This window comes from Centropristis striata, chromosome 19 (assembly GCF_030273125.1).
Source record: "Centropristis striata isolate RG_2023a ecotype Rhode Island chromosome 19, C.striata_1.0, whole genome shotgun sequence".
Lineage (NCBI taxonomy): Eukaryota > Metazoa > Chordata > Actinopteri > Perciformes > Serranidae > Centropristis > Centropristis striata.
In genome coordinates, this window is record NC_081535.1 from 32,924,569 (window position 1) to 32,944,215 (window position 19,647).

General features: G+C 34.4%; 2 protein-coding genes across 2 annotated transcripts in view; both read right to left on the bottom strand.

Moving 5' to 3' along the window:
- marveld2a (MARVEL domain containing 2a) overlaps positions 1 to 4,099 on the bottom strand; it is a 37,279-nt gene extending 33,180 nt beyond the window's left edge. The window contains exons 1-3 of the mRNA XM_059357695.1: positions 4,043 to 4,099; positions 2,409 to 2,467; positions 259 to 341 (exon numbers count right to left, since the gene is read on the bottom strand). Coding sequence (XP_059213678.1) covers positions 259 to 324 — 66 coding nt within the window. The 5' untranslated portion in view covers positions 325 to 341; positions 2,409 to 2,467; positions 4,043 to 4,099. The remainder of the gene's footprint in view (positions 1 to 258; positions 342 to 2,408; positions 2,468 to 4,042) is intronic.
- A 1,049-nt stretch (positions 4,100 to 5,148) lies between these two features.
- Positions 5,149 to 19,647, bottom strand: part of pi4kaa (phosphatidylinositol 4-kinase, catalytic, alpha a) — a 48,657-nt gene continuing 34,158 nt past the window's right edge. Inside the window, 13 exon segments of the mRNA XM_059358513.1 lie at positions 5,149 to 7,987; positions 9,407 to 9,490; positions 10,701 to 10,790; positions 11,124 to 11,286; positions 12,210 to 12,330; positions 12,441 to 12,519; positions 12,521 to 12,561; positions 14,488 to 14,592; positions 15,170 to 15,350; positions 15,441 to 15,513; positions 17,521 to 17,591; positions 17,682 to 17,811; positions 18,796 to 18,916. Of these exon segments, the coding sequence (XP_059214496.1) occupies positions 7,936 to 7,987; positions 9,407 to 9,490; positions 10,701 to 10,790; positions 11,124 to 11,286; positions 12,210 to 12,330; positions 12,441 to 12,519; positions 12,521 to 12,561; positions 14,488 to 14,592; positions 15,170 to 15,350; positions 15,441 to 15,513; positions 17,521 to 17,591; positions 17,682 to 17,811; positions 18,796 to 18,916 (1,311 nt within the window). The 3' untranslated portion in view covers positions 5,149 to 7,935.

Genomic DNA, 19,647 nt, shown 5'->3' on the forward strand with positions numbered 1-19,647 from the left:
GAAATAAAGGAAACATTTATTATGACCTCTTTGAATCTGGCACCAACACATAGCCCATTACAACAAAACTAAAACTAACACTAAAACTAATAAAAAACTAAACTAAAACTAAGCATTTAAAAAAAATAAAAACTAAACTAAAACTAGGAAACTCACTCTAAAAACTAACTAAAACTAACTGAATTTGAAAACAAAAATTCACAACGAAATTAAAACTAAAACTAATTAAAAATCTAAAACTATTATAACCTTGGGTACCTGGTCATAGTAGGGCGACTGGCGGGCACGCTCAGTGCGACCGTAGAAGTCTCCACCATTGGACATGAGTAAGGTGATGGTCCCTAAGAGCACACACACAATAAATACTTACAATAAAGGACTTACACTACAGCTGCATGTACTCATCATTGTAATAGTAGCTTGACAATAAATTATTTAAATCAGTTTTTAAGCACAAATGTGCTCCATCCAGCTACTAAAATATTAAATTTTGCTGCTTGTCACTGTTTCATAACATATTTGGGCTTTGGACAAAACAGGACATTTAGAGGAATTATTATCTTAAGCATTTTCAACTGTTTTTGTGATATTTGATCCTCTGAACTCCACACACAGTGGGCATATGTGAAAAGCATGTTGTCTTTTAAAAAATGCAAAAATTACACATTTTACCATAGCCAAAAACTGTAAAAACAGAAATTATTGCTGGATTTACAAATTTACAAAAGCCCTTGAGTGAATCATGTGTGACGGACGCTTACATCAGGAAAAATAACCAAATCTGAGCTTAAAATTGTGATATTTAATCGACCCACCATTGTTTCCAATATTTGTTACACCTGTGGGGAAATATAGATTATATTTAATTCCCATTTTTATAAAGTAAATCATCAAAAACAATGAATTTATTTTATTTTAATTTTTAATATTTATAGCATTATAAGTGTGTTAGTCTGCACAAAGTAATTTTTCACTTCTGCGTTTTTCTTACCATGATTGTGCTGATTCCAAAAAGCTGCAGGATTTATATATTATAGTGAAAAACAATGCCACAGTGAGTAAAAGTGTGAAAAAAAAACCCTGAAACTGCCTGGGGTTTAGTGGGTTAAAAGCCCAAATAAATAAGCAATTAAAGAATAAGGTAGCATTTCTTTAAGTCATTTTTTTTTAAGTTAATGTCCTTTAATGTTCTGTTTTGTCCAAAACTCAGACCCACTAAATTTACTATCATATAAGAAAAGAAAAGCAGCAAATTCTCACACATGACAAACAGAAACTTGAATGATTTTCAGTAGTTGAAGGATTACCAAAATTGTTGCCAGTCATGTTTCTGTCAATCATGCCATTGTATAAAAATTTGTAATCATTAACAGAACTGAGTAGACAAAGAAAGAGGAAATAGAAAATGGGAAGAAGCCAGAAGATAAAGACACGTCCCAGAGTGACTAAAATTAGATATTCAGTAATTTCACTAGGGTTGCAAAATTCCGTGAATTTTCAAAGTTGTAAACTTTCCATGGTAATTAACGGGAATTTATGGGAATAAACAAAGAATTTACTAAATTCAAGGTTGGCCCTTCACAGGGAACTCAAATATAGTTGATTAAATATATTTTAGCATAATCTTGACAAAAAAAAAAATGTAATACAAGTGCACTTGAATATCTGCTATACCTCAATAACATGGCACACTTCTTACTGCAGGGCTACTGAGGCCACGCTCCCCTACATGCACTGTGCAATAATTTAATAATAAATAATAATTTAATAATTTAATTTTTTTTTCCATTTAACATTTTGAATCAGCTCTTTTTTTCAATTTTTGGAGGGGGGGGGTTAACATTCATGCTTTTGTTGCTCAATGAAAGAATTGATTGTTCACTAAAACTTAATAAAGTTCTACTTACAAGTAAATCTGTTGAAATGTCATGTTCTTTTTATTTTTAATAGTTCCAAAATTCCCCAGCTTAACTTCCCATGGAAAGTTTCTGGAAATTTACCAGAAATTTACCAGAAATGTTCAACCCCTCTGCAACCCTAAATTTCACTCATGCAAAGTCTGTTTACTCCACAGACGCAGTTAACCCAGACGACCTGAGGCAACCAGAGCAACCAAAGCCCTCATGAGTCAAGATGTTATCCCACCATCGTCCATGCAAGCTCAGTCAAGAATGCATTTTTGTGCTGCAACCAAATACTAAGTAGAACAAACTCCCCTGCTGTTGTTCTAATAATTGCTCATGTGTTGTATCCAGTAACTTACCGGTCGTTGTTACAGACAGCACAAAAATACATTCTTGACATTCAGCCCTTAAAAGCCAGTTTCTTTAATGATCCAGAGAGGGTAAAAAATAATATGAACTGTACTTGAATACCTCTTTCACACGCAGTCACTCAACTCCACTTACATTGGCCTGCAGGTCAGAATGCAAACCTGGTATGAACACACAGTGAGCAGAGGAATCACCTGGAAACACAAACATGTGGAGGTCTGAGAAGTAAACATGGTGGAGAATAAATGCAAGCACAATTTCAAAATTGTATTAAATTTACAATGATAGCTACCTCTTAAATAATATAACACAAAAAAATGTTTAAAGTTGGGACGCTGTGAAAAAAAATCATTTGCGATCTACAAACACAACAAAAAACAAGATGTTAAATGTTCGAACTGGGAAACTTAGCTAGAGTTTTGTAGATAAACACTCATTCTGAAATTTATGCATTCTTTGTTTTTATTTACATTTAACACTGCAACTTTTTTTAAAAAATCAGGGTTAATAAGTTATTAGATAGGGGATCAATGTAAAGATAACTTAATACTACTAAATCAATTATTAATAAAGACATTTTAAAAATGAATACATGAAATGAAAAATACATTCAAAAATAAATAGATTAATAAAAAATACATACATACATAATTAAATACATTTAGGGATTAATACATAAATCTATTCATATTTATTTTAGTTATAACATCCCTACCTTTTTGGAGAAAAATATTATTATTATTATTTAATTAACAATATATATTTATTGATATTGGTGACAGATTTATTTAGACAATAACCTCTGAAATACTACTGAAATTAATGTATTATTTGTAACAGATTTACGATCCTAAAATGAACATTCAATTTAAATGAAGACTTTAAACATTCCACTAATAAGCTTTTATCAAAGTTAACAATGGCATATAAACCCAATAAAATAACTAAATATATAATAATAACATAGGCATATTAACAAGATTTTTTTCATACAAACATCTGAGTAAATTTCAACTACTAAAATGAAAAAGAATAAAAAAAATAAATCAATTTCTGTCAAAAACAACTTGGGTTTGAAATAACACATGTAGTTTTGCGAATATAAAATTCTACTAATAAGCTTTTATTTAAGGTCAACCCAATAATTGAATACAACATAATAACATATACTGTTATTCTGTCCTGTATAAAGTAAAATTAGTTTGATCATTTTTTTTATCAACATAAATATACATAGGAGTGTCTGTGTACTAATTACACCATCAGTCAGACAGACACCTGCTCCTGCTGTTAGGAAGCCGTTTCATAATAATATGGTGTCTATGAAGAAATCATATATTAACATAACACTTATAAATAGACATAATATTCAACATAAAGTATTTTATCATAAATATGTGCAGTTCAAAAGGCCTAATTTATGTTACAACAGCCGCTGGCAGGCAGCCAGAGGGCTCGGTCAGGCGGAAAAGTCAACTTTAACAAGCTAATGTGACTCCGTGTGAAGTAATAAACGCGTTTTAAGTTGTTTTATTAAAGTATTTACTGTGTAGCTTTGTAAAAAGTCGCTTTAAAAGCCCGTTTTCGACACATTTCGGCAGGACGGCTGCAGGAAACTTCCATCGACGTGCACGTTTACTGACTTTTCCGCTTTAAAAGTTCACGTTTGAAACCAGAAATGGCTCCTGATCGATTTATAACTAACAGTAGTTATAACTACTTTTGTTTTTTTGGATGTAAATATAGTTTTTAGTCTTATTTTAACTTACCTTGTTCGCCTCCTTCCGTCTCCTCCTCTTCTTCTTCTTCTTCGTCTCTTATTTCAGTAACGTTACACCAACAGGTTTCCCTCTGACGCGACCACGTGACCTGCCCATCCCCGTGACGTCACTCAGACAGTGGAGGAAAAACTTACCTGTTAGAAAGCAAAACACCTGACGCACCTGATACTATTAATGCACTCACTCATAAACAGTAGCAGTTTTGCGGTACTTGAGATTTATGTAACTTTATACTTCTACTCCACATTTTAAAGGCAAATATTGTTTTTTACTCTACTACATTTAGCTTTACTTACAATTAAGGTAAAAAAAACCATTTTATAAATAACCACATAACAGAGTATTAACTTGTTACAATTAGTTAAAAGAAGGCACGAAGGAAAGAAAGAAACAAAGAAGTAATATGAAAGAAGGAATGAAAGAAAAAGGGGAGGAAAGAGAAGAAAGAGAAGGAATGAAAGAAAGAGAAGGGATGATGGAAAGAAAGTAGGAATGAAAGGACTAATAAAAAAGTAATGAAGGAATGAAAAAAGGAAAGAAGGTAAGAAAGAAGGAAAGAAAGAAAGAAGGAATGAAAGGACTGATAAAAAAGGAATGAAAAAAGTAAATAAAGAAGGGAGAAACAATGGAAAGGAGGAATGAAGAGAAGAGAGATAGACAGAATGAAATAAATAAGGAAAGATGGAAATAAAGGATGGAAAGAAATAAAGACAGAAGAAATGGAGAATGAAGCAATTAAATAAACATCAACAACATGTTTATGAGTATTTTCACAAGAAAGATTGGCTTGAAAAAAAAAAGACAGGCTGATGTACCAAAAATTATTTCACAACTTAATTTTTATATCGCAAAATTTGGGACAAAGAAGCCGACTAATTGAGAGATTAAAATGTGATTAAAAGTAAAAGGATTTTGACTCCAAGCCATGCTGTTTCCAAGACAAATTGTAAAAACATGAACTTGATGTCGCACAACCATGAGGTTGACCAAAAGACAGAAAGAGACAATAAAGAAAGAAAAACACGAGAAACATTAAGAAATACAGACAAGACAAAACAACAGAAAACATGAAAAGTAAAACCCATCAGACGGCCTTTTGTGATGAAATGTTCACACGTTTAATCTGGAAATAAGAAGTTTTCACACAGACGTGATCTCATCTGAACCGGACATGATGTCGCATCAAACTGAGCAAAATACAAACAGAAAAACTGCATACATACAGTATATTTATATATTACAGAGAACAGCCGACATGAGGAAAATACAGCAACTCAATCCAACCCACAATGTATAGAAATGGCTTTGTAAAGAGTTGATCACAGCAGTGTCAGCCCTTCAAGTCTCTTTTGAGGAGCCACTGAACAAATACTGGTGTAAATACATAAATATACTCAGTTATGTAACGACAGGAAGTCAGAGCTGCAACGTAAAACACTTCGTCACACACGGATCGGAATGGAAGGAATCATAGCATTTTGTTGAACACGACACACACAAATACAGCATCATTATACACCGATATATTGCATAAGGTTAGGGTTTTTCGTCAAGTATTACTACAGCTGTGTTTCTACCTAAGGGTAGGAGAAATGGCTTTTAGGTATAATCATCATCTTCATCAGTAAAAGCAACATGATCAAAACAAAAGTCACATCCGAGAGGTTCAAGAGAACAAAGATACACAGAGAGGAATGTTTCCAAACGGGGTTACAAGGACTGTAAAGGGCAGACGGACATGTTTATATATAGGGCTGTACAGAACGTCACAATAAAAGCTTTTATTTGGGTTTTTAAATGAAGCTTCAAATGCCTGTGGTCATATTTTATAATTTCATCACCTTCCGGAGTAGAGAGATAATCTCCCGACGATAGAGAACCTTTACGTCAGTCCATTCCCAAACTCAAGCTGTTGCATCAATTTATGGGTTGATCCCATTAGTTACACACATTTTGTGGTAAATTTAGCCATTTTTGACCACTCGAGGCCATTAAAAATTGTCAAAAATTGCTCCAGAGTCCCACTTTAACCCATTGAAGCCTGGAAAACGGACGCGTCGTTTTGTAGTATTTGTATAAGCTCTCAAATACTTTTTGAATTTCATTTCTATTTGCTACAGAGGCTGAAAAATCTATTATTTAGTAGGAAGCGTTGACACTTCTGTTGAATTTTCAGAAAAACTTCAGGTTTTAGGGGCTTATTTTCAAAATCGCCCAGAGGTTTTACAGGCGATTCAGGCCTCAATGGGTTACACATAAAGACCTCGAAGAACACCAGAGAAAAATCAATGCTGTGATTTGGTTTCAAAAACTTTTGAAATTTCTGATTTTTTCAACTCACAGACTGGAAATATCCAGATACAACAGGTGACAATAACACTTTTTTTTTTCTGCATGAAAAGCTGCATGTTCTCTGCCCGTAACTGCATGGGATCATCATTAAGTGTCTGTAAAGAGGAGACTTGTGGGTACCCATTAACATATCTTGAGGTGATATATTAATTTGTAAGTTTAGCCTCAGCTTTATCTCCAACTGTGCAAATACTGGGTTGATTTGGAACTTACAAGTTTATGAAAGAAGCTTTGAACAATTCGGTACAGCCCTACTATTCATGTTTCTGACACATTTTATTAGACAGAACACAAAAACATCTGATCCTGGGTCTACCCTGTGTGTTGTCAACTCTTTCCTAAAGTCCTTTTTCACTACAGGAACTCAACTAGGAAGCCACTGACACAGCTTCTCATTTTATTATTTCCACCAAGAAGGTTTTATATGTTTCACTTCGGTTTGTTTGTCAGCAGGATAAAAATACTTTCATGAAACTTGACATTTTGGATTCACGGGGCGGGACACAAACTATTTTATTCTCTTTCTTTAACATTGCAAGATCAGGCATGGCCTTGGTGGAAGACAGCACTCTCAGAGTTCTCTTTTATTTCTTATATTTGATCATAAACCATAAAAGTATTGGACAAATTGAAACGTTGACCTGATGTCAGAGGATCACTAAAGTCATTAAGTTCCTGTCGTGGAAAAAAAAAACCCTCTAAATGACCAATTCAAAGCTAAAAGCTTACATGAAGAGGTGAGACATGATTGGCTTCAAACAGTTATTAAAATCTTCTGATTAATATGCTCTTCACATATAACTCTACAAGTTAAATCACAGAAAAACACCTGCGATCCTGATGTGATTCTACAGTAAATATTCTACAGTAAATACTACACCATAATAGTCTAAATACCATTACATTCCTAAAGACTACCGTTAGATTAGATTGATTCCTGCATTTATTTTTGATCCATCTAATAACAGCTCGTGTTCTGCTAAATCAAAAATACTGCCATGTTTATTGATCAGCGGATTAAATGCTTTTAATCTCTGATTTCTGATTAATAATCTCTGTTCAAGCTCGTGACGGTAGGCAGGAGAAGCTGATGGAATACTGTGATCTATAAAGTGCATAAAAGTGGATAATAGTATCATAACAAAATCATAATGATGATTCTCAACAGCTGCTTTGACAAACACTACAAATATGGCTCCCTTTATGGCCATCTTCCTCTAGAGTGACAATCAGTGTAAGTAACAATTAACAGCATCGTGAAGGGAACACTTAAAGGGTGATTCAAATACCTCTTCTGGTAAAAGTCGTACATTGTTCTCTCACTCTCGAGTTAAATAAAGAGAAACTTTAAAACTCAGAAGTGCATTATAAAACCCGACAACTTACAGTATGCTGAATAAAATCAGAGCATTAGGATCAAAGTGCCATATTGTTGTCTCAGCGTGGACCCGCCTGGTTAAAATCATCCAAAATAAGGTTTGCATTGGTTGTTTGTGTTGGACGTACAGTGGAGGTCCGGCAGAAGACTTTCAGTACGGGATTTGGTTCTGGTAATACTGCAGCATGTCATACGTTTTGCTCCTGTTGGAAACAAGTTCATGGAAATGTAAATATATAAATAATAGAACACTTTTTTTTTTTTTTTTTTAAGGTGGGACACTGAAAAAAAAATAATTTGTAGCTCTCTTTCTGCTTCGGCACACACTCCCTACACACTGTAGGAAAATCACTTATTAAAAAAAAATACTTTTTTATAATAGGTAACTATAAGACCATCATTATGCTGTACGTAACGAATGTACAGAGAAAAAAATCATAGGTATTTTTTGAGGAACAATTAATTTGTTAATGATATGTAGCTATTTAATTGTTGTTTTTCCCTGTCCTTATATTGTAATCATTGCATTTTCTTTTTATAATCTACAAACAACAAAAAAACAAGATGTTAAATGTTCGAACTGGGAAACTTAGCTAGAGTTTTGTAGATAAACACTCATTCTGAAATTGATGCATTCTATGTTTTTATTTACATTTGACACTGCAACTTCTTTTTTTTTAAATCAGGGTTAATAAGTCATTAAATAGGGGATCAATGCAAAGGTAACTTAATACTTAATCAATTATTAATAAAGACATTTAAAAATACATGAAATGAAAAATACATTCAAAAATAAATAGATTAATAAAAAAACATACATACATAATTAAATACATTTAGGGATTAATACATAAATCTATTCATATTTTATTCTTATTTATTTTAGTTATAACATCCCTACCTTTTTGGAGAAAAATATTATTATTATTATTATCTAATTAACAATATATATATATTGATATTGGTGACAGATTTATTTAGACAATAATCTCTGAAATACTACTAAAATGAATGTATTATTTGTAACAGATTTACGATCCTAAAATTAACATTCAATTTAAATGAAGACTTTAAACATTCCACTAACAAGCTTTTATCAAAGTTAACAATGGCATATAAACCCATTAAAATAACTAAATATATAATAATAACATAGGCATATTAACATGCAAATTGCAAATTTACTAAATTAAAGTGCCAAAATCTACAAGAAAAAAATGCAGAAGTGCAGATTTAAAGTGGCAAATCTGCTTGAAAAAAGTCGCAGATTTACGAGACAAAAGTGGGGGAAAAAACAACCTTTTTCTCCCACATTCACCACTTTAAATCTCATAAATCTGCACATATTTTCTCGTAGATTTGACACCTTAATCTCGTAAACTTTTTTCCTCAAATATTACCCCCCTACCCCGGGTCCGTATGTTTTTTTTATACATTCTGGCAGTATGCAATATCCTCCAATATTCTCTAGGGTTGAAATTTGCTAGTATTTCAATGAGTGTCCTATTAAGGGTTAAACACAAAAACATGTGGAAAATCCCAGGTTAAAAAGTAGCAAAGTTGAACTTGAATGTGATGTGAGACAAAGCAAATCAGTTGCAGGGAGGTGGGATTGTTCTTACCTGCTGCTGAGGAAACAGCTTTGGATGACTTTGATGATGAACGCCGCTGCTTCTTTCTCACTCATTTGAGGATTAAACCGCCCTCTGAGTAAAAATAAATATTTATATACTCATTAATGTTAAATCATTAAATATGATCAGTTAATTGACCCAGCCACTTGGGGGCAGCAGAAAAAGCTGTAAACACAACACTAACAACCGTTACAGAGCAATATTTCAGTCAATAATAAAAAATAAAAAAGCCCTTTAAAAAAATAAGTCTATGGAATTAATAATTGCCTATGAAATAAAAGTCCCCTGATATAAATAAAAGTTCTCTACAAAATGTCCTTAGAACATATTTATATGCAATATTTATATATTTATTCAGCTGTATTGACTCATTTATATATTCATACATTTTCTCTATTAATTCCCTCATCTATTTATTTCAAGATCCTCGCTATATACTATTCAAATTCAACAGCCAATATATGTTTATTTATTTAATATTGCTAAAAATAGAAATCCATACATTTCTGGCCATTTCTGGTCTCTAATATATAATATCATATATATATCATATATCATATCAAAGCAGAAAATAAGTAGAATTTGTCCTTTTATTGGCTCTGTTTGCTCCAGTTATATTCATATAACTTGAAAGGTACAGTACAGTATTAACTACACTGCAAAAAAGCCAACTTGTATTTTTTGGCCTAAAACAGTGATTTAAGTTGGTAAAACTTGGAAATATAAATTATTGACATTGAGGTCAATAATGTAAGTACCGGTAATGTACTAATGTAATGTACTTATATCTTTAAGTTGGGGTTCAAAACAAGGGACAATAGTTCTGCTAACTCTTATTTCTTTGTTGTGAAATGCGGGAAAGCGGTGAAATTCGGTCATTAGCGAAAGCTAGCGGCTAACTGATGCTAGCGGCTAACTGATGCTAGCGGCGCTGCTTGTTACAGCTACAAGAGTAGCCATTAGCGTATCAATGCTAACTCAAAATTGTGGTCGCAACATTAGCTGACATTTCATTCCATTACAATCGTGCCACTTCAACACATTGCAGAAATAAGGATTAAAAGTTATTACAATCTAAAATTGTAAGTTAGTACAATTTACAGTTGAGTTGACAAAAAGAGTTGAGCAAACTCAAAAACAAAACTTAAAATATTTAGTTTAATTGTCCAACTTAAAATTTTATCGAAGTTTGTTGCCTTGAAATTTTGAGTTCACCCAACTTTTCTTTTTTTGCAGTGTAAGTATTTATACACATCTTTAATCAAGCTGCTGTTGGACTTACTTGAGGAGTTTGATTGTCTGTCCTCTGAAGCACGGCAGTCCTGTGTCCAGCATGAGGGTGACTAAAGACACCACTGCGTCCATGTAGGGTCTAAAAAGTCCAGAGGAGAAGCAAACAACTACATAATTAGAATAGAATAGAATAGAATAGCCTTTATTGTCATTGTATATACACAACGAAATTGGAGTGCAACTCCCATTGGTGCAAAATAAGAAACTCAAAATATATACATACATACATGGTAAAAATAGAAAATAAAAATAGAATAAATAAATAAAATAAAACAAAATAGACTTTTTACATGGGCTGTGCTTAAAAATGTGTCCTCAGATATTATATATATAATTAGTTTCACACTTAAAAGAACAAAGCACATGAAGGTCAACTATTCCACAAATCAAAGGCGACTTTCACTTTTCTTACCGTACAGCCAGATATCCTCTGACACACATCTCCATGAACCATTTGAAGGGCGTGGCCTCCATCTTTCCGCCCATGATCATCATCACCATCTCGTCGGTCAGTTTGATGTCGGGCTCCCAGCCCAGGTTTCCTCCAGGAGAACTCTCAAACATGAAGCCAAAGTCTGCAGCCAACAGAGCAGATGTTAAGAATCCACCACAACATACATATTGACTGTACATATATATATATATATATATATATATATATATATACATACATATATATATATATATACATACATATATACATACATATATATATACATACATATATATATACATACATATATATATACATACATATATATATATATATATATATATATATATATATATATATATATATATATATATACATATATATATACATATACATATATATATATATATATATATATATATATATATATATATATATATATATATATATATATATATATATATATATATACATACATATACACACTACTGGTCAAAAGTTTTAGAACACACCAACTTTTCCAGAATTTAATTGAAAATGATGCAGTTTAATGTCTCAGTGTACTCTGAAATTAATGCACATTTGCAACATTTGAAATTCTTTATTGAGCATGATAGTGTTTTGAAAGTAAAAAAAAGATTCAAAATCACATTTTATGTTGGACTAAATGACTAAAAAAAGACACAAAATGACCAAAAAAAGACACAAAAAAGACACAAAATGACTAAAAAGACACAAAATGACCAAAAAAAGACACAAAAAGACACAAAATGACTTACAAAGACATGAAAAGAATTCAAAAATGGACAAAATAGCCCAAGACTCCATAGAGTTAAGTTGTTAATCCACTTCTTGTTCCCTGAAAAACTACTTGTATAATTCTGAAATGTACATTATTTTTCAGTTTTGGTTAAGCTTACCTTTTTTTATTTACCTCTGGCAGTTCACCACTTACCTTTGGACCCTTTCAAGCTGTTCATTTGACTTGAACTGCTTGAATTTCAATAAAAAACTGGAAAAGTTGGTGTGTTCTAAAACTTTTGACCGGTAGTGTATATGTCATACCTATGTGTATGAGGTGCCCCTTGCTGTCCAGCATGATGTTTCCGTTGTGTCTGTCTTTGATCTGCAGCAGGAACAGCAGCAGGCTGTAGGCCGCCATGCTGCGGATGAAGTTATAACGAGCCTGTGGGGAGAAGAAGAAAATCAGAGATTCCTCACTGAAATTCTGCTCACAACATCCTGGTCAGAACTGTGTTAAAGGAGTGTGACGGCTAAAGGTTAAAGTCTCTGCACCTTCTGGAAGGCCAGGGTGGATTCGTCTCCGTACTGGTTGCGGAAGTAATCATACATCCCGAAATCCGTCTGTCTGCCGGTCTCTGGACTTACAGTCTGGGATGCACTCGATCACTCCACACTGAGGAAAACAGCATCAGTTTATAAATATTTGATAAGGGACATAAAATTCTATGTTTGCAAAATTTTGGTCATCCTTGCTAAAGTGAAATTTGTTTTCAATTTGAGATATATTCACATAATATAATAACTTATTTTATATTGTTACTATTTATTATTACATATTATATTATATATTATATACCGTACTATTATTACAATTATATACCGTCTAGTCACTATAGCATTGTTGCCATCATATCATCAGTATAATTATAATTACCATCATCTTGCCATCCTACCAACTGATCTTCTTTTTTTGACTTCTTAAGTGTCCTTGTTCTATTCTGTGTTTTTTTCTATTGTTGTTTTTATTTATACTACCTCAGTATTTTATTCTATTGTATTTTATTGTACTTGAATACCGGACTGCTGTGACAACCGAATTTCCCCTTGGGGATGAATAAAGTAAAGTAAAGTAAAGTAAAGTAAAGTAAAGTAATCTAATCTATCTATCTATCTATCTATCTATTATAAGAACATTGAGTAAATAGTAAAATAGTAACATAGTAAAAAAAAAAAGTAAAATACACAAGTGATAATGGGTCAAAAGTTTGAGCAATTTTCACATCAAAACCATATTATTTAGAAATGAAAACATTTGTCAAAACTGACATTATTACCCATATTTTTCATCACTGACATCCACTTCATAATAGAGACACTTTGGGTCAATTTAAGCTGCCGTACTTTCAGGTTTACAATGCAAAGAATGACTTTGACTGACATGTTGTGCATCTCCTGTGGAACTAACCTGGATTCTGGTTTCTGGTATTGTTTTTGCTTTAAGATTGCTTCTCTGCTTGCTGAGGTTTTATGCTTTATTTGTTTGGTTTAGTTTAAGTTCAGTTTTCAGTCTTCACTGGCCTAGTTATTTTACCTGAAATTGGCTTATTAAGAGGCTTTTGTCTACAAGCATCTGGGGGTGGCCTGTCCCTTTATAACTCTGATTTTAGCTGGAAATTCTTTTAGTGCATTAATCCTATGGATACTTGATTCCTGTGGTCTATGTCTAGTACCATCAGGTTGAATGCACTTATTGTAAGTCGCTTTGGACAAAAGCGTCTGCTGAATGACATGTAATGTAATGTAATGTTGGGGTATTTTCCCATCAGTTTTCACTTGCAAAAATAAGTGTTTAACAATGGGTCCCATACAAATAATGGAGAAGAACTTGCTGCATTCACTAATTTTCTCATGTTTTTAATTTCCGCTGTGCTGGTACAGACCTATTTTAGGATTCTTGTGCAGTTCTTCACTAATGAAGTTCATTTTTTTAGTTCAAAATCCATATAATATATAAATGACAGAGAAAGTTAAGATCAGAATAATAAATGTTCTTGCCCAAGGTGTGTATTCTGTTAAGCCAGACTTTTTTGAACCTGATGTTACACTATGTCAGGGGTGTCAAACTCTGGCCCGCGGGCCAAATTTGGCCCGCAGTGTAATTTTATTTGGCCTGCAAGGCAATACCAAATTATTATATTATTATTGTAAATGAATGACATTGATGTGTTTTTTATTTGAAATTTGATTTTGCATGTCTGCACTATTTAGTTATATATTGTATGTTTATAAGTGTTGCTGGTTCCATATTTAATGTTAAAGCAAAACATGTTTAGTATATATTAAAAGGTTTATTTGTTCAATGTTGGCCCGAGATTTTATTCAAGTTTTACATTTTGGCCCATTGTGTATTTGAGTTTGACACCCCTGCACTATGTGGTGTCATGTTTCTTGTTTGTATGTAACGGTTACTATTAGGAAATGATGGCTAAAACTACAAAAATAAGATGCAGGCTTCGAGAAAAATGTATTTAACCAGAGAAAGGAGGTAACGGAAAGACAATGCTGGGTCTTTTGGGAGTAATGCTACATGAAGTCTTACCCCTGGTGCAGTGGCCACCACTCTGTAAGGGAACACAAACAGGTCCAGGCCTACCAGCTGGAAAATGTTCTTAAATAGCCCGATGATCTGCAGAGCCAGCATATCCTGCAGAGACAGAAGCACAGGAGGGTCACAGGAGAAGTCCAATGCTGTGTTCCAATCCCCATACTTCCATGAGTACACTCAAACGCAGAACACTATCCGCACTTACTAAGTATGCAGATTTCAGCAGGTGAGTGTTGTTCCAAATCTAATACTCCGTGGTGCACTTACCGGAAATGACGCTCGCGACGACCGCCGCGGCTCATCACCCGCGAAAATTATCCTTTGTGTTGTTTAATCTTTACTTCTACAATCCGGCAATATGGCTCCATTAACGCAGCAAATGTCGTCGGCCGCCATTACAAACATTTTTTTCGAGCTTACCGGCTCTGCCTGGCCCCGCCTCTTCCGCTATGTAGCCAAGATGGCTGCCATTGAGTGCGTATAGTGTACATCGTTCCACACTCAACGTTTTGACCGTTATGAGTGCAACATCCGGGTCCTTTAGGTTCACTTCTTTTCGCCGCGATCGGAACACCCTGCATACTCAAACTAAGTATAGTAAGTACGGGAAGTATGGGGATTGGAACACAGTACAAGTGAAGTGAGTTCTGGGGGCGTTTAGAGAAACCTGTGTTACCTGTCTGCAGTCGTCTCCCACTTTAAAGATGGCCGCCTGCCAGCAGATCCTGCGTGACCCGTCTGGATTCTCCTCTCCGTCCTCCAGAGAGTCCGACGGGCAGCGGAGCCCCTCCCTCTCCAGCTCACTCACCCCGCAGCGCTTCACCTTGAACTTGGCCAGGTAGGGCGCCTTCGCAGCACTGAGACGACAGAGAGCACACGTCCATGAGGTGAACACAATATGTGGAGAGATTACAGCGATGTTTCAGAAGCTAAACCTCCTCCTTCACCTCTGCATGGGGGTCCCAGACTTGTAGTCGATGTCTAACACGATGGCTTCAGGGTTACTGGGGAGATAACAGCCTAAAAACACCAAGAGGAGACAGTCAGCAGAGCTCAATAATCAGAAAATCACTTTGATATTGCATGATTTTTGTTTTAGAGCAGGAAACACTCCAATACCTTTAATAACACAATGGGAAAGGACACACAAAATGATGAAATATCACAATAAAAACCGACCCAATTAAAAATGGAATAACACTATAATCTGTCTAGGAAAGATCTTTTATAGGGTTGGCAAAGGGCAAGATATCTGTGATCTGTTGACATATTATTTAACTATAAAGCACTGCAATAGCAATTTAATCCATCTGAGAAGAAGAAGAAGAAGAAGAAGAAGAAGAAGAAGAAGAAGAAGAAGAAGAAGAAGAAGAAGAAGAAGAAGAAGAAGAAGAAGAAGAAGAAGAAGAAGAAGAAGAAGAAGAAGAAGAAGAAGAAGAAGAAGAAGAAGAAGAAGAAGAAGAAGAAGAAGAAGAAGAAGAAGAAGAAGAAGAAGAAGAAGAAGAAGAAGAAGAAGAATGAACCCCCTGGTGTATTCAATGTTCAGTGAATAAATTTATGTCATTTGGAAAAAAATAAATTAAAAAATGAATGTACAGACGTTATGTACCTCGTACTCTCTGCATGATCAATGTATGTACCGCTTTTTCTTTTTTTGTTTTTTTTTTGAGATTTTTTTGTTTCTTGAAATCCCTTTTTGTCTGACCTCATGATTGTAATGTTCCTTAATTATCAATAAAGATAAAAAAAAAAGAAAAAGAAGAAGGATGAGAAGGACGAGAAGAAGAAGAAGAAGGATGAGAAGGACGAGAAGAAGAAGAAGAAGGATGAGAAGGACGAGAAGAAGAAGAAGAAGGATGAGAAGGACGAGAAGAAGAAGAAGAAGAAGAAGGATGAGAAGAAGGACGAGAAGAAGAAGAAGAAGAAGGACGAGAAGAAGGACGAGAAGAAGGATGAGAAGAAGGACGAGAAGAAGGACGAGAAGAAGGATGAGAAGAAGGACGAGAAGAAGAAGAAGAAGGACGAGAAGAAGAAGAAGAAGAAGGATGAGAAGAAGGACGAGAAGAAGGACGAGAAGAAGGATGAGAAGAAGGATGAGAAGGACGAGAAGAAGGACGAGAAGAAGAAGAAGAAGAAGGATGAGAAGAAGAAGAAGAAGGATGAGAAGAAGAAGAAGAAGGATGAGAAGAAGAAGAAGAAGGATGAGAAGAAGAAGAAGAAGGATGAGAAGAAGAAGAAGAAGAAGAAGGATGAGAAGAAGAAGAAGAAGAAGAAGAAGAAGAAGAAGAAGAAGAAGAAGAAGAAGAAGAAGAAGAAGAAGAAGAAGAAGAAGAAGAAGAAGAAGAAGAAGAAGAAGGATGAGAAGAAGAAGAAGGATGAGAAGAAGAAGAAGGATGAGAAGAAGAAGAAGAAGGATGAGAAGAAGAAGAAGAAGGATGAGAAGAAGAAGAAGAAGGATGAGAAGAAGAAGAAGAAGGATGAGAAGAAGAAGAAGAAGAAGAAGAAGAAGAAGAAGAAGAAGAAGAAGAAGAATGAACCCCCTGGTGTATTCAATGTTCAGTGAATACATTTATGTCATTTGTGAAAAAAAAAAAAAAAAAAAAGAATGTACAGACGTTATGTACCTCGTACTCTCTGCATGATCAGATCTGCAAGAGGTTTTGGTGATCATAAATGTTATTTTAGTCCTGTTTTAAATATCTTTCAGAGGAATATGTTTGTAGTTTTTTAATGTTGTATATTATAAATTTATAGACCTTAAAAAAGCTCTTAAAAAATGATTTCCCTGAAGCAAAATTCTAGCTTGCTCTGTTGAATCATCAGGCCCACACGGAGGAACGACACATTAGCAGATTTTCTGCAGACTTTCCACAGATTTTAACATTCTCCCTGTTATCCGAAATTAATATTGTCTATCGCATGACAAGCCAAAAAACAGTGCTTTATTCTGCAGATTTCATTTAATCTGCAGACTGTCTGTGGGTCTTTTAATCATCTATCCAGACCTGTTATGGATGAGCACTTTACCTGGCTGGACTTTGATATCTGACAGAGCTTTGAGACAGGCTCTTTTCCTCTCCTCTCCCTTTGGAACTGGCCTGAAAAACACAAAAAAAATCCAGGTTTACATTACACAGGTACACTCCCTTGTTTGCTTATCATTTGTAGAGAAATAGTCATAGATTTACTTGAGAATAGCAGACACATTGGTGATCTTGTTGAAGAAGTCGAACTCTCTCTGGTAGAAGTCTTTAGCGGGACCCGACAGAGAACCTGTGATCTCCTCCACCATCTGCTCCAGCAGCTCCCCGATGTCCGCTACACAGAACAAATGTGATTACATTCACTTCATTTCATTTAATTAGGCTTTAACAAGGGTTTACCCACGAGGAAGAGAATATAATTACACATTAATAGGAAAAGATATCACAGTAACCTAACACAGTAGTTCTCAACCTTTTTGAGTCGCGACCCCCAATTTAACATGCATGTTGTCCGCGACCCCCGCTCACTGAACAGAATCTCACACGCACAGTTCAGATCATACAAACTCAGAAAAGACACTAAAGGGCCTAAAAAAGAAACAAAATGACCAAAAAAAGACAAAAATGACTAAAAAAAGACACAAAATGACCAAAAAAAGGAAACAAAATGATCAAAAAAAGACACAAATTGACCACAAAATGACAAAAAAAGACACAGCATGGTCAAAAAAGACACAAAATTGACCAAAAAAGACACAAAATGACCAATAAAAGACACAAAATGACCAAAAGAAGACAAAAATGACCCAAAAAAGACACAAAATGACCAAAAAATATACAAAATTTACCCAAAAAAGACACAAAATGACCAATAAAAGACACAAAATGACCAAAAAAGACACAAAATGACCAGAAAAGACACAAAATGACCAAAAAGACACAAAATGACCAAAAAAAGACACAAAATGACCACAAAATTGACCAAAAAAAGACACAAAATGACCAGAAAAATACACAAAATCACCCAAAAAGACACAAAATGACAAAAAAAACAGAAAATGACCAAAAAAAGACATTAAATGACCAAAAAGACTAAAACACATTAACACATGAACACTTTAACACACTGGAGACAGAGCTGACTTCCAAAATGATTTGGCGACCCCCAGAAATCATCTCGCGACCCCAATTGGGGTCCCGACCCCAAGGTTGAGAATAGCTGACCTAACACACAGTACATAATCTCAGATGGGAACATTGTACGTTTTACTGCACTAAATGTCTCTGACAGCTTTAGTGATGTGGAGTCTCTACTCACGGTCTTTCTGGTGTCCCTCCTCATCCATGAAGATGTTGGTCTTCATGTTCCAGATGAACTGGTGGGCGAGAAGCTGAGACTTCTGGGCCGCCCACAGGATGTACTCCCTTACATAACCCATCTGAGCCGGACACAGTGTCACAGTTTAGTACCAATGCTTCATAAATAACAACTAAACCGTTATAAGAAGAGTGGCTGATTGATTTCTGTCCACAAATCATTTAACCCTCTGAACCCCAACAAGACGTTTCAGGGTGTTTTTTTGCTCTTTTTACTCTCTGTGTCCCTGCATTCCCCTGCAATACATAAAATATATATACATCTATAAGTCCTGCAGCTCTGTGGAATCAGCACAATCACAGCTAAAAGTGGGAACAACTCAAACATGTCTTTGTGCAGAATAACACAGTTATAATGACTGAAATCATTAAAAAAAAAACAGGAAAAGACAAGATGACGTTCTCTGGAAAATGATTATTTTTTGAAAATTGGAACAAAATGGAATTTATATTTACTTTTCCAAGTGAACAGGTGTCACGAATGTTGGGGAAAAAAATTCTCAACATGCTATACATATTGAAATATTGTCATGTTTCCAGCCTTTCCTGTCCTCCTTTCCTGTCCTTTCCTGTCCTTTCCTGTTATATTTTAAATTCTTTAAATAATATTATTTTAGGCAAAAGTTACTACATTTCACATACTTTATATCATCAGGACAGGAGTTTAAATATATATAAAATAATAATAACATTTTCCTTTAAAAAAAAAAAAAAATGTATAAATTGGAGCAGTATCTGATAGGGTTGTCACGATACTAAAATGTTCAACTCGATACCGAACTCAAGAAAATAT